Source organism: Lissotriton helveticus, chromosome 2_1 (assembly GCF_964261635.1).
Source record: "Lissotriton helveticus chromosome 2_1, aLisHel1.1, whole genome shotgun sequence".
Taxonomy (NCBI): Eukaryota; Metazoa; Chordata; class Amphibia; order Caudata; family Salamandridae; genus Lissotriton; species Lissotriton helveticus.
Genome location: NC_136059.1, coordinates 1,875,426,896 through 1,875,446,809, shown reverse-complemented (window position 1 = coordinate 1,875,446,809; position 19,914 = coordinate 1,875,426,896). Strand labels below are relative to the sequence as shown.

At 43.0% G+C, this 19,914-nt stretch overlaps 1 protein-coding gene across 5 annotated transcripts in view; it reads left to right on the top strand.

Annotated features, from left to right (window-relative positions):
• Positions 1 to 19,914, top strand: part of LOC144818914 (malate synthase-like) — a 388,110-nt gene that overhangs the window by 302,054 nt on the left and 66,142 nt on the right. For all 5 annotated transcript variants that reach the window (XR_013607176.1, XR_013607175.1, XM_078676787.1 and 2 more), the window contains exons 9-10: positions 9,546 to 9,744; positions 14,874 to 14,952. Coding sequence is in view for 3 of the 5 variants with exons in the window: in XM_078676787.1 (XP_078532913.1) it covers positions 9,546 to 9,744; positions 14,874 to 14,952 (278 nt within the window). In the remaining 2 variants the exon portion in view is untranslated. The remainder of the gene's footprint in view (positions 1 to 9,545; positions 9,745 to 14,873; positions 14,953 to 19,914) is intronic.

Genomic DNA, 19,914 nt, shown 5'->3' with positions numbered 1-19,914 from the left:
TGTCGGTGTTAAGTTTGAGAAAGTTCTCGCTCATCCATTGTTCCTTTCTCCCTCCAGTGAATTCGAGGTCAATGACAAATTTGTTGTTAATAGAAAATTAGTATATGCCTGTGTGTCATCGGTGTAGGACTGAGTTTTCACCTGAGAGTCAGTGAAGAAAGAAATAGTGGGTCATGATAGATGTTAAAAAGAACAGAGGAAAGGGGTGGTCCCTGTAACACCTCACAGCATCGGTGGCTTTGTGAAAGAAAGGGACCAAAAGACACTCTGAGATTGGAAACATAACCCATGGTTTATACTTCATGTAACAGCTATTTACATGGTACCTTTCCAAGCATCCTTCTTCTTGTCCTATATGAAGGCCTGACCTGGACCTACTGCGTGAAACGCATTATTGCTGTCAGCATAGAAGTCTTAGCCAGGTTTGGATGAGTCTGTAAACAAGATTCCTGAGATATGCCATTGCCTCACACCCCCAACCCTGTGACACAAAAATGTGTTAGTGAAGGGACCCAGGTTATATAGTACAAATATGGTCATTATCCACAAAGTATGTATGATTCTGGTATTCAGAAGCAAAAATAGTAGGCCCCTGAAATACTATTGAATGGAGGCCTGAGTAGTGCAAAAAGTGCTGGAAAAGTATTGTTAGATAAATAAACGAATGGTTACAGCAAGTAGGGCCAGATGTATAAAGCCAGTTAGCTGTTGCAAAGCCTGCGATTCGTCAAGTCACAGGGTTTGTGACCATTAAATGGCGTTTTTTAAAGCTACTTAACCATTTTGAGATTTGGTAAGAGTTTATCGAATTGCAAAATGGATATAGAAATGCGTATCAAATAGAAATTTGGAAAAGTGGTGTTTAGGACGTGCTTTTCAAATTTCTATTCAAGATGCTCTGTATAAATGAATTTCAACCCCATTTTGGTCGCAAACAATTGATGGGTGATCAACTCCTCAAAGTAGGTAGTAACCATTTGGCAAATGGAAAGGGATCATTTTTGGGAGTGATAACAGAGTTTTTTTTAGGGAGTGGGCAATTGCCCAGGGGACCACTGCCAACTCTTAAACTTAAAGAACAATATATATATTTTTCTTAAATGCAGATCCATTTCCTGTAAGGAAAATGGGCGGCATTTAAATACCAGTGTTCCTTATTTTTCCTAATCCCAGATTTGTTATGCGACCAACAAGCATGAGTACCATATAATTATGTATGTTTAACATGACATCTATAATGAGGAAATATAGACTAAATCAAAAATGGTTGTTGACTGTTAAAATTTGGGTTGCGGGTTGAGGGGGGGGGGGGTGTGAGCCCTTCTCAAGCAACAGCCAGAATCCTTATCAGGGTGAACCACAAAAGTCACAAAATTAACATGTGCTTAACCCTCTGGTAGCTTGACACAAAAGCAGTCAGGCTTAACTTAGAGGCAATGTGTAAAGTATTTTTACAGCACACAAACGGCAATAAAGTGAAAACACAACACAAGAAAAATCCCACACAAATTTAGAAAAATAGAGTACAATTAATACATTATTTGACACCAAAATAATAAAAATCCAATTAGTAGAACAGGAGATATGCAATTTCAAAAATTTAAGGTGAGCATAGCACCTAAAAGCATCATTCGCGGCTATCTGGTCGTGCAGGACCAGGTGAAAGTCAGATGTTCAGTCTGACTGCAATGGAGCAAAGACTAGATACAGGGACCAGGTTGGTCCCACTGAAAAAGTTACCTTCTAAAGTCTAGTACGAAGAGTTCCATTCACAGTGGAGGAGGCTGCAATGAGCAGGTGGAGAGTAGTGGGTGGTCGTCACTTTAGCATGAAGAGCAGGCCGGGCGCCGCAGACGGTTTTCACTGTAGCCCAAAGATCCCATTGGGTATCTCTGATGATCGTTGCTGAAGATTCACGTTGGTTGTCAACACAGGCTGACGATACTGTAGCGCGAAGTGCGGATCTTGCGTTATCAGTCGTCATTGGTGGTTGCTGTAGCGTGAACAGTCAGGTTCCCTGGAGCTTTGCATTGGTGGCGGGGCAGACCACAAGATCTTGCCATGAACTGGCCCATTCAGGGTCACAAAGAGCAAAAAACTTGAGGATTTCTCCTTTTCTTCAAGGAGGAGCTCAACTGATGCCACACCAAGGGTCCAGGACCTAGGGAGCACCTCTTGGGGATTAGGAACTCACTCTAACAGAGGCCAGCAGGGCTCAGGAACGTCCAGTGGCAGGTCCAGGCACGTCCAGTTGCAGCAGGTCAGTGAGGCAGTTGCGGAAGGGAAACTGGAGCTTGTTGTGTCCCTGTAGCTCAGAACAGAAGGTCAGACAGCTGACCCCTGGAGTCACTTCAGCCTGGGATGGAGGGTGCAGGTCCAGTCTTCCTTCTAAACAAGCAGGGCAGACCTCAAGCAGCAGGGCAATGTTCTTCAGTAGTATCCACAGGTCCAGGAGTGTAATGAAGAGTGGGCATGAAGGTCTCCTTTTTATACTTTGTAAACACTTTGAACTGGGAGAAGCTTCTGGAATTTTCACCACCAGAGGTGTCTGGAATTTCCTGCTTCTATGCCCTGGTCCCAGTCCCCTTGGGTAGACAATAGCCTAGTGTGAAGTCCTATGTGTGTGAGCAGAGTCAGTGCCTTTGAAGTGCAAGGGTGATAGGTTTTGGCTCCTCCCTCTATCAAGTCAGAGATGGCCCATCCTCCCCACACCCAGACACTCCTTTAGGATACTGTCTGGGAGAAGTACACAAATGCCAACTGCCACCTACACCTAGTCATGTGACCCAGGAAACAAGTTGCAGGTGGTTAGGATAAGAAAAAGATAACTTGCTAAAAGTTGCATTTTCAGAATGGTGACTTAAAATCCAACTTTACCATAAAAGAAAGTTTTAAATTACAAAACCATAGACAGCAAACATAACTTTCCTACCCGCTCCCAATCAAAAGTTATCACTTATTTAATGTAATAAGGTATCCAATGTTATCCTATAGGAGAGGTAGGCTTTGTAATAGTGAAAAACGAATTTAAGAGTTTTTCACTACCATGAAATGTTAAAGTTAGAAGTACATTTCTAATGTTTAAATACAATGCACCCAGCACTATGGGCCATTTAGGGCCTACTGTAGGGGTGAGTTTTTTGTATTAAAAAAGAACGTTTAGGCTTGGTAAAACAATTATTTTGCCAGGTCGAAATGGCTGTTTAAAACTACACACACAGGCTGCAGTAGCACACCTGAGACATGGTTTTAAGCCGCTACTTAAGTAGGGGGCACAGTAAGTTCTGCAGGCCCACTCATAGCATTTAATGTATAGGCCCTGGGTGCATGTAGAACCCTTTTACTAGGGACTTATAAGTAAATTAAATCTGCCGATTTGGTGTAAGCCAATTTCACCATACTTAAAGGAGAGCGCACAATCACTTTAGCATTGGGTAGCAGGGGTAAAGTGCACAGAGTCCGAAAAGCCAACACAAATGTGCTCAGAAAACAGGAGTGGTGAAGGCACTCCTTTTGGGGGTGACCCTGCACAGAGGGCCAAGTCCAACGTTAACTATGTACACATGTGGAGTTGACATGTCTAATTCCAGTATTTGTGAAACGTTGCAAATATTTATACTGTTCCAGATAAAAATAGAAGCACTATATATAATAGTTTATAAAAAAATAATTTTGCTGATTTGAATATCGCTATGGCTTAGTAATTGGAATGTTCCAGAATTACCTTTTTAAAAGGTATTGAATGTGAATAACATAATGTTCAATATTTATAGATCGATTCTGTGTAGGACACATTGCATACTGAATCACTTCTAGTTGCTTTTGGATAGCCCACATATCAATACGAGTGAGGCTGATGCACAAGTAAATAAAAGGTTGTGTGTTCTTGGAATAGGCATGCTTTCACTTGATGCTGAAGTGGAGGAGGATCTGAGGGCAACAAAGATGGTGAGTTCCAGAATCTAGGTCAAGCAACTGAAAATCACCTGCCATCTAGTAATATACCAGTTCTGCTGAATCAAATGTATGCAGCCAGGCAAATGTTGCCCTTCCGTGAGCATAGTTTTTCTAAGTCTGTCATTTCACTGTCATTACCGAACTCCAAAGGCTAAGGGTTGTTTCTCTTGCAAGTGCATCGCTCCAACCCATCACATTTCGGGCCAGATGCATCAAGCATTTTTCTCCTCGCAAACCGGCCAAATCGCAGAATCGGCCCGTCTGCGATCACAAAAAAAGCTTTTCTGATGCAACAAACAAAATTTTGCAATTCGGTATCCTGTTACCGAATCGCAAAATGGGTTTGCGATTCACTATTTGGAAGGGGCGTGTTTAGGGCGACCTTCCAAATAGCGAATCCTAATGATATGCATGAATGTTTTGTGACCGTGAATGCGGCCGCAAAACATTCGCATTTTACTACCTACTTCAAGTAGATGATAACCCATTCGCAAATGGGAGCCTTCCCCTTTGTGAATGTAAAATCATTTTTTAAGAGCAGGCACGGACCACTGCCTGTTCTTCAAAAATGAAAAGTAAACTTTTTATTTTTGTTTTTGAAACACATCCTGTTTTCCTTTAAGGAAAACAGGCTGCATTAAAAAAATTGCTTTATTTAAAAGCAATCACAGACATGGTGGTCTGCTGAGCGCAGCAGGCCGCCATCCCTCTGAATTTTTCCAATTCCTAGGGGGTCAAAAATTGTGGCCTACCTCAATAATATTCATGAGGTAGGTTATTTGCGATCCCTTAGGAATCGCTATAAGTGTTCCACACACTTTCATGCATTCCGTTTTGCGATTTCCTATTTGCGAATCGCAAAGATTTGCAATTTGGAAATCGCAAAACAGTTTCTTTATGCACGTGCCCCAAAATCTCTAATCGCTGTGCTGGGAGTAATATTCGAATATTGAAGTGCTTTTCATCCTGTCCATTATCTGCTAAAATGCATCTTCATGTGCATCAGGCCACTTCCTTAAAGGATCTTTCTGTTTCAGTTGCTGGATTGTTTTTCCTGCTACTTAGGGATACTACGCCTGGTGAGACCTTCTTAACATATGTTAGCCTTCAAACTGTCCTTAATAAGATTCACTTTACCTGGTTCTTTGTGATACTCTGTATTTGTCAGAACCTGTCCAAAGTGTACACAGCATTTTACCACAGCAGAAATGTATTTCAGAATTATCTTGGATCAACCCAGATCTGTGTTAGCTTAACAACTTACTTCCTGGCTCTGTATCTTTGTACACTAAGGCATCAACAATGATTTTAATACCTGCCATGTTTTCCTAATTTTGATTTAATTTACGATGAAGAACCTATAGCCATATACATTAAAACAGCATGTCGCCCAAAGGAGTGTCAAATATTGTCAGCATCTAACTCAGCATGCCAAACCCCGTTTTTCATATTTCGAACTGTAATTAGTTTTGCCCTCGCTAGTTCTGTTAGGATGTCATCAAAGATTTTTAGTGGAAAATGGCTGATTTTGAGTGCCTCGTTCAGGGCTTTTGGCGTTGATCACTATTCTGAATTGTCTCGATGTTTTTTTACCAAAACTGTATTATACTGTTAATCCAAGACATACATTACTGGTGCTTTTGACTTTCTAAACTTGTAAGATCCTTCCTAAGTGGATTTATAAACGGCAATCACAACTTTCTTGCTAAAAGACTTACTGGTAGTACCAGGGAATCAAAAGCATTAATTGAGTAGCCGAGACAATATAGGGACTTTATGATGGACTAAAATTAATAAGCAATCAGAAAAAAATATTTACCTGATCAATGTTTGTTGGTAAGGTAAGTCACCAGTGCAATTTAACTTTATTAAATAAATGTCATAGCGGTATGAGTTGTCTTTATTCATTTTTTTTATTAATTTCAAACTAATGCCGGGACTTATTTCATTCACCCTTTTGTAACATAAACGTACAATCATTCTAGGGAGATTCACACTATTTAGTTTAGGTCTACAGTAGCCCAATGTTTATATTATCTAGTTAATCAGCTTACTTGTGCTATATCTCACTTATTCTAAATAGCAATAACTTACTTTGTCCAAGACTAATACATAATTAAAAGGTACTTACTCCGACCCACATTTGAACTCAAACAAACTTTATCAAGCAAATGATATTTGAGACAATTAACAATTAGCATTTTTAGGTCTCGCCTGAGCCAGCGCATGCATTGCTCTGGCGGGACTTTTATTAAGTGCACAATTAAAGCAGAAACTACCCTCTTGAACAAAAGAGAGTCTAAAGAAAAAAAATGTCTTCTTATTTTAAAATCGAGTTCTTTCATTCTTCTCCCTCGTGGATATCTTAAAGTCGGATAAGAGAACTGGACACTCAACTTTCAACTTGTAAAAACCCTACTTGGGTTCCCTTCCATAGTTTGTGAGTCTTTTAAATGTCTGCCTGGCTTCCGTTTACTCTGTGTTCAGTGTACATATAGCAAGTATGCAAAACCTCTGAGTCACTGTCCGCTTTTTGTATTTTTCATGTCATGAGGCCGACATGACACATATCAAACTCAGTCATCAGACAGCAAAGCTGTGCCCCAGGCTACACACATCTTACAGGCTCAAGTTTGAGACAGCAGAGCTGTTCCTCATCTGCACATACCTGTCAGGTTCGATCCTCGGACCCCAGAGATGCACCACTGTCTGCACAGATCTTACAGGCTTGAACCTCTGTCAGCAGATCAGCGCGTCTGGCTACGCAGTAAAGGCTCGTGTTTCAGACAGCAGATCCGTGCCTCGTGCATGTTGATGTTACAGGCTCAAGCAGAGCTGAAGTGAAAACTGCCCTGCTCAGCAACTGAATTCTGGGTAAATGTAACTTTGTCCACCGTAGTGCCTTCCTGCAGGACTGGTACAAGTGACAATGTGAACTACGCCTGTGGTTATGCTTTTCACAGAACCAACAGGCTCAATCTGACAGCAGAGCAATGGCCGCTGCTTTACAGAGTTTACAGGCTTAATAATCCTCCGACAGCATAGCTGTCGATCCCGCTGCAAGGAGCCCTCAGGCTCAAACCTCTGACAGCGCCACAACATGGGCAGAGCCATGTACAAATCTTCCATGGTGCAACTTCTCTCTCCTTTATCAATGCTCCAAGGGCCCCCCTGCCCCCAGGGTCCGGAGTACTCCTCACCTCTACTGTCCCTCATTGCCACAATAGACTCTGTGTTCCAGGGCCCTGTGCCCCTCCAGTGCACCAAAGATCCTTCTCTCCCCTCTGCCTCAGCCAGTCATGGGGTGACAAGACATTCATTTGTGAACAAGAATCCTATTTGATCTGGAATTAAAATATTTCATGCCAGCATAGGCATTTTAGTTGCCCACTGGGCGACTCATATCTGGTAGCTGTGAGTGAAGTCATATGACCAACGTCATTCTCAATGTAAACTAAACCAGGGTGCTTCCATCTAACCTACAAGTAACAATTATATCAATCTAAGGCTGGAGTGCTTCCAGCGGGTTTTCTTAGATTCACAGTGGTGTATCTTCCTGTAAAGGGTATTCTATGCCCCGGCCACCCTTCACCCGACCAGCCAAAGCCCAGAAAGGTTACTGTCTGGCCTCAGATAGGTCTGAAGCGTTTATGAGGCCAGGAGCCAAGATTTTTGGGGGATCTTCTCTATGGTGTCTGCTCAAACGAGCTGCTCGGAATTGGGAAGGCATGTACTCTGGCGCAAGAGAAAACACAGTATTTGGCACCACCTAGTGGTGGTGCTTGCTAACTGCATCAAAAAGAACAAGCATTGGCATAGCCAATAGGTCTCGCCTTTGGGACCCTATAAGTATTTAATTATGCAGCACTATCATTGGGGCAACATCAACTGTCGCATGGCTAAACACTTATAAAGTCCCAAAGGCGAGACATATTGGCTATGCCAATGCTTGTTTTTAAAGTAGCCTTGTGTCAAGCAAGTTCCTGTTGATTACATTAATACCTGTTTCTTTAGAAAAAAAAAGCCCCATATGCTTGTCACTTCTATACAGTCTAATTACCACAACTACAGGATTAATCATTTCAATATTGATAAAGCATGAACTCCACTTGTCTTGAATTTAGAGAGGTACAATTGTAAGTCTCACTGACAGACATAATTTATAAGAATATTCTTACACCCACATACATGCGGGCTCCATCTTTCACTATTTAAAATATCAGATATCTTTATTTTAATCTGGCAGTCCTTTATCACTTGCATTAATCACATGACCTCAACAATATAGCATTATGATTGGGCATACAAAGCATTTCTTGGCTCATCTTTCAAGGAGATTCTTACACCTACCTATGGATAGGGGCACGGTTTTCCATAATTTAAAGTAGAAGCCCCCTTAGGTCAGCGGGTCAGTTTCCTGCTAGAATAGCTCCCTGTGTGGGGAGGAAATCTACCAGAGATCGTGGCTGGGGAGAGGCACAGAGGGGCACTGATACAGAGTAGGCTCACCCTGAAAGACCTCTTGGAATGGGTATAGGGCGGGTGGCCCTGATTTGCACGAGATGCCAGGGCATCCACCATCAATTCTCCAGAGTACTCCACTGCTGAGTAGGAAGCCTCTTAAAGTAGACAAGTGGACAGCAATTTTATTGGGTGAGAAAGCCAACTTAAAAAATATTTCTTTATTTAAAAGCACTTGCAGAAATGTTGGTCTGCTGACTATTGCAGGCCACCATCCCTTTGATTGCGGCCAATCGGAGTGAGTCGCATTTTGCAACCCACCTAATGAATATTTATTAGGTAGTAGGTCGGACTTCAACCTACTCTGATTCCTAATTTTTGAAAACCAACCTATTAGTACATGGGTCAGTTTGCAAGATACGTTTCTGGTCAAAAGAAGAAGAGCTGCAAATTGAAACCGCTTTTTAGGACTAGAAAGTTAACACATCTAGCCCATAGTGTGCTGGGTATTGTTCACAGTTTTTTATTTTACCTCTGTTGTTCCCAGTTTTTCCCCACGTTATTTATCCCCCCAAACCCCCACACTACTTCTGATATCCAAGGTGATGCACACTCGACTCCAAACTCATTCATCAGCACAGTGGGGATCCCGCAAAACTCCCTAAATAGGTACTTTTCATCACCCGTACTGCATTCTGCTCCCCGACAAGGGTAGCTACGTAGTACAGAATCAGCCATCCCCTCCAGCGAAATAAGTGAAAATGTACTCTTGTTAACTCACTGGTTCTCCAGCATGGAGCTAAGCCACATACCTGTCTGAAAGAAAGGATATTGTTAACGAAAACGAAAGCAATACTTGTCATTCTTTTCTACTATTAATCCTAACTTTGACTGTAGTGTTGTTGTACTTTTTTATTTGTCCTATAGCACAAAACTGTAGAAATAATATATTTGTCTTAAACATAGGGCAGCAGAAAATATAGAGCCAAAATCATAACGGAATTTATTTGTCTCTGGACACTGTAGATTTGTGTAATGCAGTCAACTTGTGAAGATATGCTGGAAGGCCAAGGCCTAAAGCTACAATCATGATGTCCAGAGAGTCAGGTTCTGTTTCCCGTTTTCAGGTCATCGGACTGAGTTCTTGCTCCCAGACCGCAGCAAGTACGTCAACATGGAGAAGCTCTTTCTGAAGAGTTACATGGACCTGCTGGTGCGCACGTGCCACCGGAGGGGGGCCCCGGCTACCGGCGGCATGGCGGCGCTCCTGCTGCCGGAGAGGGAGGATTCCGAGGCGTATGAGAGGGTTATGGCCACGGTCAAGAGGTAATGGCCATACGAACACGAGTGACGTATGGAGGCTTTTAAATAAAATTCTCCGACGTTGGCGGTTACTGTTAAGATGTAATACGACTAGGTTTTGGTATAAAAGTGGTACGAGTTGCTGATCTTTCATATTCCTTCTACCCGGGCTTTATAACATTTTTTAAGTCAATTTATAACATACAGTATATGTCGTTTATAGATTCTGCTTTCTTGTGAGTTCATTATTCTCTGCTATGAACTTTATTTTCGATTCTATATTTATTCGATTTTAAGTTATTGTATATCTCATAATACTTTGTTGTATTGCATTATATTATACATGCATTAACTCTTTTTAAATAACAATAAAGATATTGGAATAAAAAGATGTAAACCCAGCTGGAATAGCACGCGCGAGCCCTTTCTCACGTAGTCCACTTGCTTTATAAACGGTCACTTCCGGTTTTCTAATGTTACTATCGCAGACTACTCACACTGACGAACTTTAAAGATCGTCTGCCAGGGGCGAGATATTTTATAAAGGGAACAGAGAAAAAAGCTGGGGACTGTACATCTAACCGGAGATCGCATCATATTGAAACCACCTCGGTTTCTCATTTCACAGCTCAGTTTATGTTTTATGTGTATGTTATATGTGTACGTAAAAAACAATAACAACTTGTTGAAATTAAAAAAAAAGAAGTGAGAGGGAAGTTTGGGAACTGTGTTGTGGGTGGAAACTGTGGACCCACGCTGAGACACTTCGGGCGGGATTGAAAGTGGCCATCTTTCTAAAACATAAGGGAAATGATTGGTGAGGGACTACTTCAGCATGAGTTTAATGCGCCTGGAAGGTATATCTTAGTAATACTGAAACATCAAAGACCCAGGGGTGACTCGCACCAAAGACGCTTACATGCTCGCTTATACAGATACATTATGCAAGCACGCACAAATACACACAGACCCACACTCCTCGCAGCTTGTACAGTGGACACAATATCCTGCTGAACAGAGGGGGCAGGAAGGAGAGAAGAGGTAGCACATTAAAGGACACAACACAGAGAAGGAATGAATACAAATAGTTCTCACCATAAAATGTAATTGCTAGATCACTTTTTTAACGGCCCCTACCTAAGAAGCCCTTTTGTATTTTTTGTTTGTTTACTTTCTCCTCCAAACCATCTAACATTTAAAGTTGTTATTAAAATCAAGTATTACATTCAGTGTAAAAGAAAGTGAGTATTGTTAGACCATCAAAGACCCTATAACTGCGGTAGGTGAGAGCTTGGTAAGCGAAAGCGAACAGGAAGTGGAAAGAAGGGGTAGGAGGTTAGTGGACACACAACAGAAGAAGCTAGGTTAGAAAATGAATCTCAGTATAACACAGTATTGTTGTATCGCATTCTGATCAGGCAGTGCTCAAGAACTCCTTTGTGTTTTTATTTTGGTTTCATGCCCGAATTGTGCAGTAATTAACAACACTCCCCTCCTGTGGCCCAGGGGTATTCTTGCGCAGTCCACCATATCTTTCCAATGTAAGGTTGTGCAGTCATATTTTACCAATGTAAGGTGATGCAGTCAAGCTAAATTGGATTAACCTGTAGGGTCTTCATTACAACAGGAGTAAGAAAGTGGTGCTGCCTGGGTGTGGGAGGCTGATGGAAATGTAATGATTTGTCAGGAGGCTAAGAAGGATGGCTCAACGTCTGACCAAAAAGAATCACTTTGTGTGTAAAGCTTTCAAGGATCTGGAGTGGCTGAGGGCTGCACATGCACTACCTACTGTATGCTTTCCCAAGGACCTCTTACCTGCGGCGGCATCTTGGGTCAGGACAGGTCTAAGGGAGTTTAGTCTCCGATTCAGACAGGTGTACAGTAAGTTGATTTCAGACACTGATGACTGGATCTCTGGAGAAGCTTGATTGGGTTTTGGGTTTGGGGAGGGGCGACTGCTCTCTCATTTGGGGGAGCCCTTGGCTTCCATGGAAGACGGAGCCCTGAAGGCTAGGAAGAAGTACATTATATGGGCAACATGTTTGGGGCCTCACATAAGTCCACCAATCCTGTGGTGAGTAATGACATTCTGGGCTGGACTGGCTACCGGGCGTTTCTGTGTGTTGCCGAGCTGGGGGCTAATTTCTCTGTGGTGGGGGCTTATTTCGTTGATGGGGACCTGCGTGTGCTTTGAAATAAAAAAAGCAAAACGAATTTCGTTTTGCACACGCAGGTCCCCATCAACGAAATCAGCCCCCAGCTCGGCAGCACACACAACTGCCCGGTAGCCAACCCGGCCCTGATGACATTCTGGCAGTCCCCTCCTATACGGAGAACCCATTCTGGCCCCAAAGCTTGTCTGACAGCCAGCAGATTGTTTCAAGTTCACCTCAATGTGAGCAGGGAGAGAGGGAAAGGATGTTGCCCAACATCCTCACTGTATCAACATATAGCACCTCAGTCCAGTACAGTTGGGCAACCAACAAGTCTAAAGGCCAATCAGTTAGGCCTGAATCCCCCAATTAGGTCAATAATATCATTAATGACCAGTCTGTAAAGTGTACACAGGAAGTAAACCCCATTCATCCAGTGTGTCATGCTTCATCATCGACATCTCATCTAGCACTGGGTGCACACCTGCGTACCTTGCACTGTACTGCTGTCGATCACGTGCATGCCCATTTTGAATACGGTGGCATTGTTTATTGTTAAAATGTGCAGCAACCTAATTTCAGCAACTCTTCTTTTTTAATCAACACACTTTTAGAGATGTAGATGATGCAGAATTACCACATCACTCCAAGTGGAAAAATGTATCTTCTTACTAACAGAAAAAAACCGGTGACAAAATGAGCGAAATGCTTTCATAATGATATCTCACATTTGTCCAATTTTCTTTCTGACAAAATTACAATCAGGGAGTTAACAGGACGCAGTACAAAAACTACCACTATAGGGTATTATTACCTCTAGGTTGTGCTGAGAAATCTAAATGAGATTGTCCTTATCCAACTACTCGCCATCATATGCTTAATCAGTGTTTTGGTTTACTTTCTTGCTCCCTGAACATACATTGATGTTTCATGGCTTGTGATTTAAACACATACTGGTTGGTAGAAGTACACATTTCTCCAGATTGTGGACTGTGCGCAGAAACATCCAAAACGAATTGTAGGGTTCTTCATAAAAATAACAGAAACATGGCTTGTGGGGCAAAAAAAATAAATCCTAATGCAGTTGCACAGGAAAAATAAACTAAGAGAGCGTGAGTGAATGATAGCTGCTACTGTTCACGTTCTGTTCTATTTTATTAGTGCAAAATGCACCCCCTGCCCATTTTAGATGCAGGGGTGCATTTTACATTTAGAAAGTAGCACTAAATACTAGATTACATTCCTTGCGTAATAATTTGTAATTCTGCGGTAATTCTGCTTAATTATGGTGCAGAAAATACATGTGTTACACACACCCCTACTTATATCCCGTCTTAGGGACAGTTTCCGTTTGCAGTTATCTAATCAAATTCAAAATTTGCCCGAAACTGTTGGGGGAGCCAATCCTTAGCGAGAGTATTTGTCTGTCAGGCAGCCACGTCTCAATGGCATCCCCTCGAGTGAGGTTCTGGTAATAATGCCTGTACCTCGGGGATTAGCTGACACCAACTGTTAGTACTATCCTAGTCAAGCATAAGAAAGGTAGACACCCACCATAGAAGGAGATCCATCCAGTGGCACCCAAACACCGGGCGGAGTCTAGCACAGTGAGCAACATTCCATAATCACCTGGGTCACTGTTCAAGAGGCTTTTGAAATGGGACTCGTGCACCAGAAAACCTATTGGTTGTCATGTCGAGGCTGCACCTAAGTCTAAAGTCTTTGGGGCAGATGTACAAACCCCTTGCGCCACTTTTGCGTCATTTTTAACATGGGAATAGTGACGCAAAAGTGGCGCAAGGGGCTTGTAAATTTGCCCCTGTGAACTTTTTCAGTAGTCTTAAAAGGACTGCGCTATATTAGTCAAGGTGTGCGATAAGCAGGCTACCTATCAGTTCTTCTATTTCCGGTAATGTGCGGGATATAATACTGTTATGGTGACTTGATGTTCCTTTTATTGTGCTTTCAAGTCGAAGCATCCACTTCAATGGTGGTGAACTCCATTAAATGTGTTACTATTAAGTGTTAAATCCGCTCCTTTTCCAGTCTCCTTGCACTCCTGAGGAATGTTTCTTTCTAAATGCTCTTTGTCACAAAGTCCTTGAATATTTCTCCACCCTGTTTATACAAGCTGACAGCAGAGTTAGTGCCTCAGTGTTCTTTCAGAATGATGACAGATGGGGGGGGTGTTCTGGTTATTTAGGCACTTGAAGACATGCATAATCTCAGCGGTCTGTCTGGCCAAGAAATCCCCTACTTTTTGTACAGTTATTTGCGGTATCTCAGCGCTCCGGCTAATGAATCACCTACTTTTTGTGCAGCTGCAGCATCTCAGCCCTCTGGCCAATGAATCGCCCATTTTTTGTGCAGTAATTTGCAGCATCTCAGCCCTCTGGCCAATGAATCGCCCATTTTTCGTGCAGTAACTTGCAGCATCTCAGCCCTCTGGCCAATGAATCGCCCATTTTTTGTGCAGTAATTTGCAGCATCTCAGCCCTCTGGCCAATGAATCGCCCATTTTTTGTGCAGTAATTTGCAGCATCTCAGCCTTCTGGCCAATGAATCGCCCATTTTTTGTGCAGTTATTTGCCGTATCTCAGCTCTCTGGCCAATGAATCGCCTACTTTTTGTGCAGTTATTTGCCGTATCCCAGCGCTCTGGCCAATGAATCGCCTACTTTTTGTGCAGTTATTTGCCATATCTCAGCGCTCTGGCCAATGAATCGCCTACTTTTTGTGCAGTTATTTGCCGTATCTCAGTGCTCTGCCCAATGAATCGCCTACTTTTTGTGCAGTTATTTGCCGTATCTCAGCGCTCTGGCCAATGAATTGCCTACTTTTTGTTCCGTTATTTGCCGTATCTCAGCGCTCTGGCTAATGAATCGCCTACTTTTCGTGCAGTAATTTGCAGCCTTATGTCTATTCTTGTGGTGTATTTATAATATATACATCCAAGTTTTGTTTATACCTTGCTGAACTCTTAAGTGTTTGTGCCTTTCAGGTTGAAGTTGTTTGAGATCCGTGCTGGTGTCGATGGGTTCATGGTGTACGATATTGGCTTGGTAGAGTCAATGCAAAAGGTAACATTTGTTTTAAGCAACATATGCTTTTACACAACATAAATATCACTACAGCACACTGAAACTAATACACGCCAACAAAATACGTTTGAGTAATACAAAGAAATGTATCACCAAGAGATTACAAGGCATTTGTACAGGTAAGTAGACTTTTCCTACAATTGAGGCTTTGTAACAAAACAAAGCATAGACATTTAAACTATGAACTAAAACTGCTTGCAAGTTTGTCCTCTCCCTTCGTCTAGTAAAGGAGTGGTAACTTACCATAAATATAGTGTTCTGGGATTGTATTTTTTGCATTTGTTTCTAAGTATATGTTGGTTCTGGTTGAAAGAAGATGTAAACAGGCTCTTAATGAGACTGTGAGTTTAGATATACTCAGGTAAAAGACCTGAACCCGGACTGGTTCTTAAAAGACACGTGGACCCACTAGATCGCGACCCTTGACCTTCAATTGAGACAAGGCAACTCAATGAGTTAATTAATTAATTTATTTTATGAGTAGAGTGCTAACGTAGTGCTTAAACAGAATCAAAAGGCAGAGGCCAAGGGACAGGGAGATGCAACTTTTAATGAGCCACGACTCAGTACGCCCTGAGTCCTCTCCATAACTTATGCACTCTGCGAGGACCAGAATTTTGGCTCAAGACAGTACTCCTGTGTACTATCCAGAGAGACATAAACATGCTGGGATGTTCCACTGAAAGCCAATAGAATGGAGTTCACACTGAGAACATGTGGTCAAGCCACTGCTTTTAGTGATGAGTCCAACTCCTACACTCTGAAGGCTTGGAAGCTGAAGCAGTAACATTTGAGGCAGTCCCCGGGTACAAATCGTTGCAGTAGTCTAGCCATGAGAGGATTATAAACCCTACATGTAAACAATGCTTTGCCTCAGGGAAAAATGGCAAGATCTGCCAGAAAAGAATTAATTGAGTATCGCACGTTATTTCTGCTCCCAGGTGTGCAGTCTATCACACATTTTGGAATACACATGCTACAGAGAACCGGTGAATGTCTAAACAGATTGCCAATATATTCCACCAGAAATTTTGGGGTTACAGAAAGTGATCTCCGAACATCAGGACTTCAGTCTGCTCACTGTTGAGCTATAAAATGCTGGCCTACATTCAGACTGCGGTTGTATGTGATTTCATAGAAAAACAATTTCATGGACTATCATTACTGGGAAAACCATTTCATCTAAACTGCTTAATGGATATTTGTTGGATGAATGTCAGTTACCATTTCATAGAAACCAATTCATGGAATGTTTTTTTTCTTTTCTGAAATTAACTTTTGCATGCTTGTTTTGTAAGGTGTGAATACAATAGTTGTAAGTCTTAGCTTTTTTGCCAGAGGTATTTATTTTAATGCTTGAGTTCAGTGAACATACATTCAGATTTATATCCTTTATATTGCCAAACAGTTACTTCCGATGTTCTTAAATCACTGACCCTGAACATCATCGATCCCTGACCTCATCACAACCCCTGAACCTGCTTCCCAGCCTCTTAAAAACCTGTCAACATGTCAAAGCCCTCCCTTCCCTGACCCTATAAACCCCTTCTTTCTCTAAACTCCACCTGTCAATGAACCCTAAAATGTGTTCACCACACCTAAGCTACACCCACCCATGACCCCTAAACTCCACCAATTCCTGAACCCTATAAATCCCTCATCACTCCTAAACTCCATGCATTCTTGAACCCTAAAAACACCTTCCTATTTCTAAACCTCATCTTTCACTGAACCCTTAAAACCCCTCACCACCCTAAACTCCAACTATCACTGAACCCTAAAAAAAAACCTTCATCATCCCAAAACACCATACATCCTAGCCTCCTAAATAACCTTCATCATTCCTAAACTCCACCCATCCCTGATCCCTAAAAACCCCTCATCACCGTAACCTCCACCTATTCCGGAATGCTAAAAATCATTTACAACCCCTATACTCTACTATCACTCAACCTTAGAAAACTAAAAAACCCTCAAACCCTAAACTCTGCCATCAATGAGCCCTAAAATCCTCACACCACCCCTAAATTCCACTCATCCATGAAAAACCCTCACCACTCCTAAACTCTACCTATTCCTAATCTCTAAAAACCCCCACCACCACAAAACTCTATTTCAGAACTTGTCCATCGCCGACTCCTAAAAACATCACCCATCCCTGAACTCAAAACTTGCTCAGTACCCCAAAACTTCACCCAATTCTATCTTTTTTTTTTTTTAATCTTTTTATTGAAAATTAAATAAACAAACAAGGCAATAAACCCGATACAGTAGGATATCTGTCCGAATGAGGAGGGAAAAGGCAATACAATAAGGTATACAAACAATATCAGGGAAGGGAAGCAGGGGAGAGACGAGATCAAACAAAATATGCATGATATAATACAAGGAATGGCAGGTCAGGGGGAAAGTGGAACTTCAAGAATATCCACAATGGGAGGAGTGCAAATGTCTCCACGGTAAGTGTTCCACTGACCCCAGATCTTACCCCATTTCCTAGGTCGCCCTCGTGCCACATAGACCGTCTTCTCCCTAAACATGCACCAATCCATGTTTTCCATCCATGCCTCAACCGTGGGCGGTCTTTGGGAACCCCACAACTGCGCTATGTCTCTCTTAGCTACCATATTTCCCAAGGTCGCCCACTGCATCTGCGTTACATTATAGTCAGTTGGCTCCCAAACATTCAGGAGACAACGTCTGGCCTCGGGCTGGAGGGCAACGCCGGTAGCTTCCTTCATCTTATTGTGTATCCCCCTCCAAAAAGCGGCTACCTCAGGACACTCCCAGATTATATGCAGAAACGTCCCAAGCAGCCCACAACCACGCTTGCACAATCCATCCTCTGAATAACCCATTCTAACCAAACGGGGCCAGTCATATAAATTCTGTGTAGGATTTTAACCTGCACTAACCGAAGACGGGCCGAAAGCGCAACCTCCTTAGGAGAAGAGACCGCAGACTACCAATCCTCATCATCCAATTCGAGGCCATCTTTGGTCCACACGTCCCGGAGCTGCACCAACAGCTCAGTCCTATCGTTAATCAGTTTTTTGTAGATCAAGGAGATAGTACTATCTGGTACATGACCGTCCAATATTCTATCTTCTAGCGGAGAGGACTCCGGAATCTCCATACCCTCAGGAAAAACCGACTGCAAGGCATGGCGGACCTGAGCATACCGAAAATATTCCCTTTCACTCAGTTGGAACTCAGCCTTTAATTCCTCAAAGGTTTTAATCTTGCCCTTAGCCCAGAGGTCACTCACCTTACTAATACCAATCATATCCCATTTCTCAAATCCTTTCGTTTTCCACAAGTTGCCCAGCTTCTCGGAAGCAAAAAGCGGGGTCGCTCGGGTCAGTCGATCCTTCCAAGCCATCGCATTATTTGCACAGTTCCATACCCGTACCGCAATCTTTGTAGGCCCCGAAAGCTTCCCTCCGGCCAATCTCGAATAAAGCACTCTATTGTAATCGCCCCCGGCAACAACCACCTGTCCATTGCAAACGCGGGGTTCAATTCGGGACCATACATACCATGATTAATGGCCCCCAATTGGGATGCCCAGTAATATCGTTTGATGTCAGGGTGAGCCATACCACCATCATACCATGGGAGCGTCAATTTGGCGAGGGCGATACGCGATCGCCCATCCCAAATCAACTGCCTCTGGAGACCCACCACCGCCCGAAAATAGCACGCAGGAATTACATCAAAGGTGTTCTGAAGATCGTACAGAAAGCGTCGCAACGACATCATCTTAAACAGCGCCGCACGGCCGAGCAGCGAAAGCGGCAGCTTGTGCCAGCCCACCACGTCTAGTTTTAACCGACTTAGTGGTGGGAGCAAATTCCGTTCATATCGGACAACCGGGTTCAACGATACATAAACCCCTAAATACTTAAAACCCGTCTGTGCAACTTGGATGGGACATCCGCGCTGCAAAAGGGGGACATCTCCCGAGAGGACGTACAAGTAGGATTTAGTCCAGTTGATAATTAGGCCAGAATGTTTACCAAATGAAGTGAGGACATCAAACAAAACAATTAATGATTTCCGGGGCGACGTTAGGTACAGCAGTATATCATCTGCGTAGAGCAAGATACGATCTTCAAAGTCTGGGGCCCACTGAATACCCCTTATCGACGGTTCCCATCTAATCCAAGCAGCAAGGGGCTCAAGAGCGAGGGCAAACAGGAGCGGCGACAATGGACAACCCTGTCGCGTACCTCTCCCAAGAACGAAAGGCTCGGAGACCCGACCGTTCACCACAATCTGCGCCAGAGGGTCCTCATAGAGGAGTTTCACCCAGCTAATAAAGCCAGGACCGAAACCAAACTTAGCAAGTACGGCCCACAAATACGGCCATTCCACAGTATCAAAAGCCATTGTGGCATCCAAGGAAGCCAAGATGGCCGGCTCACGCAATTACGCAGTCCTCGCAAGGAAACCATGCAAACGTCGCAGATTCAGGGCTGTATTGCGATGCGGAATGAAACCGGATTGATCCGGATGAATCAAGTCACTAATCACCTTTATTACATGGTTGGCTAATAATTTAGCAAGAATCTTGGGTTCTGCGTTAAGGAGTGATATCGGCCTATAAGAAGCACAGTGGTCTCTTGGCTTCCCTTCCTTATGAATCACCACAATGGTCGCAAGACGCTGATCACGAGGAAGGGAGCCCCTATCTCGCGATTCTAGAAACATGTCACGAAGATACGGCGCCATTTTGTCGGGGCGCAATTTATAAAGTTCAATGGGAGACCATTAGGACCCATCGCTTTCCCCGAACGGATAGAACGGATAGCGAGAGCCACCTCATCAGCGGTTATTACTGCATCCACCAATCCTTTATCGGGATCAGACAAACTGGGCAATGCGATGTCGCGCAATAATAAATGTGAATCTTCCTCCGGCCTCTCAGATACGGGGGAG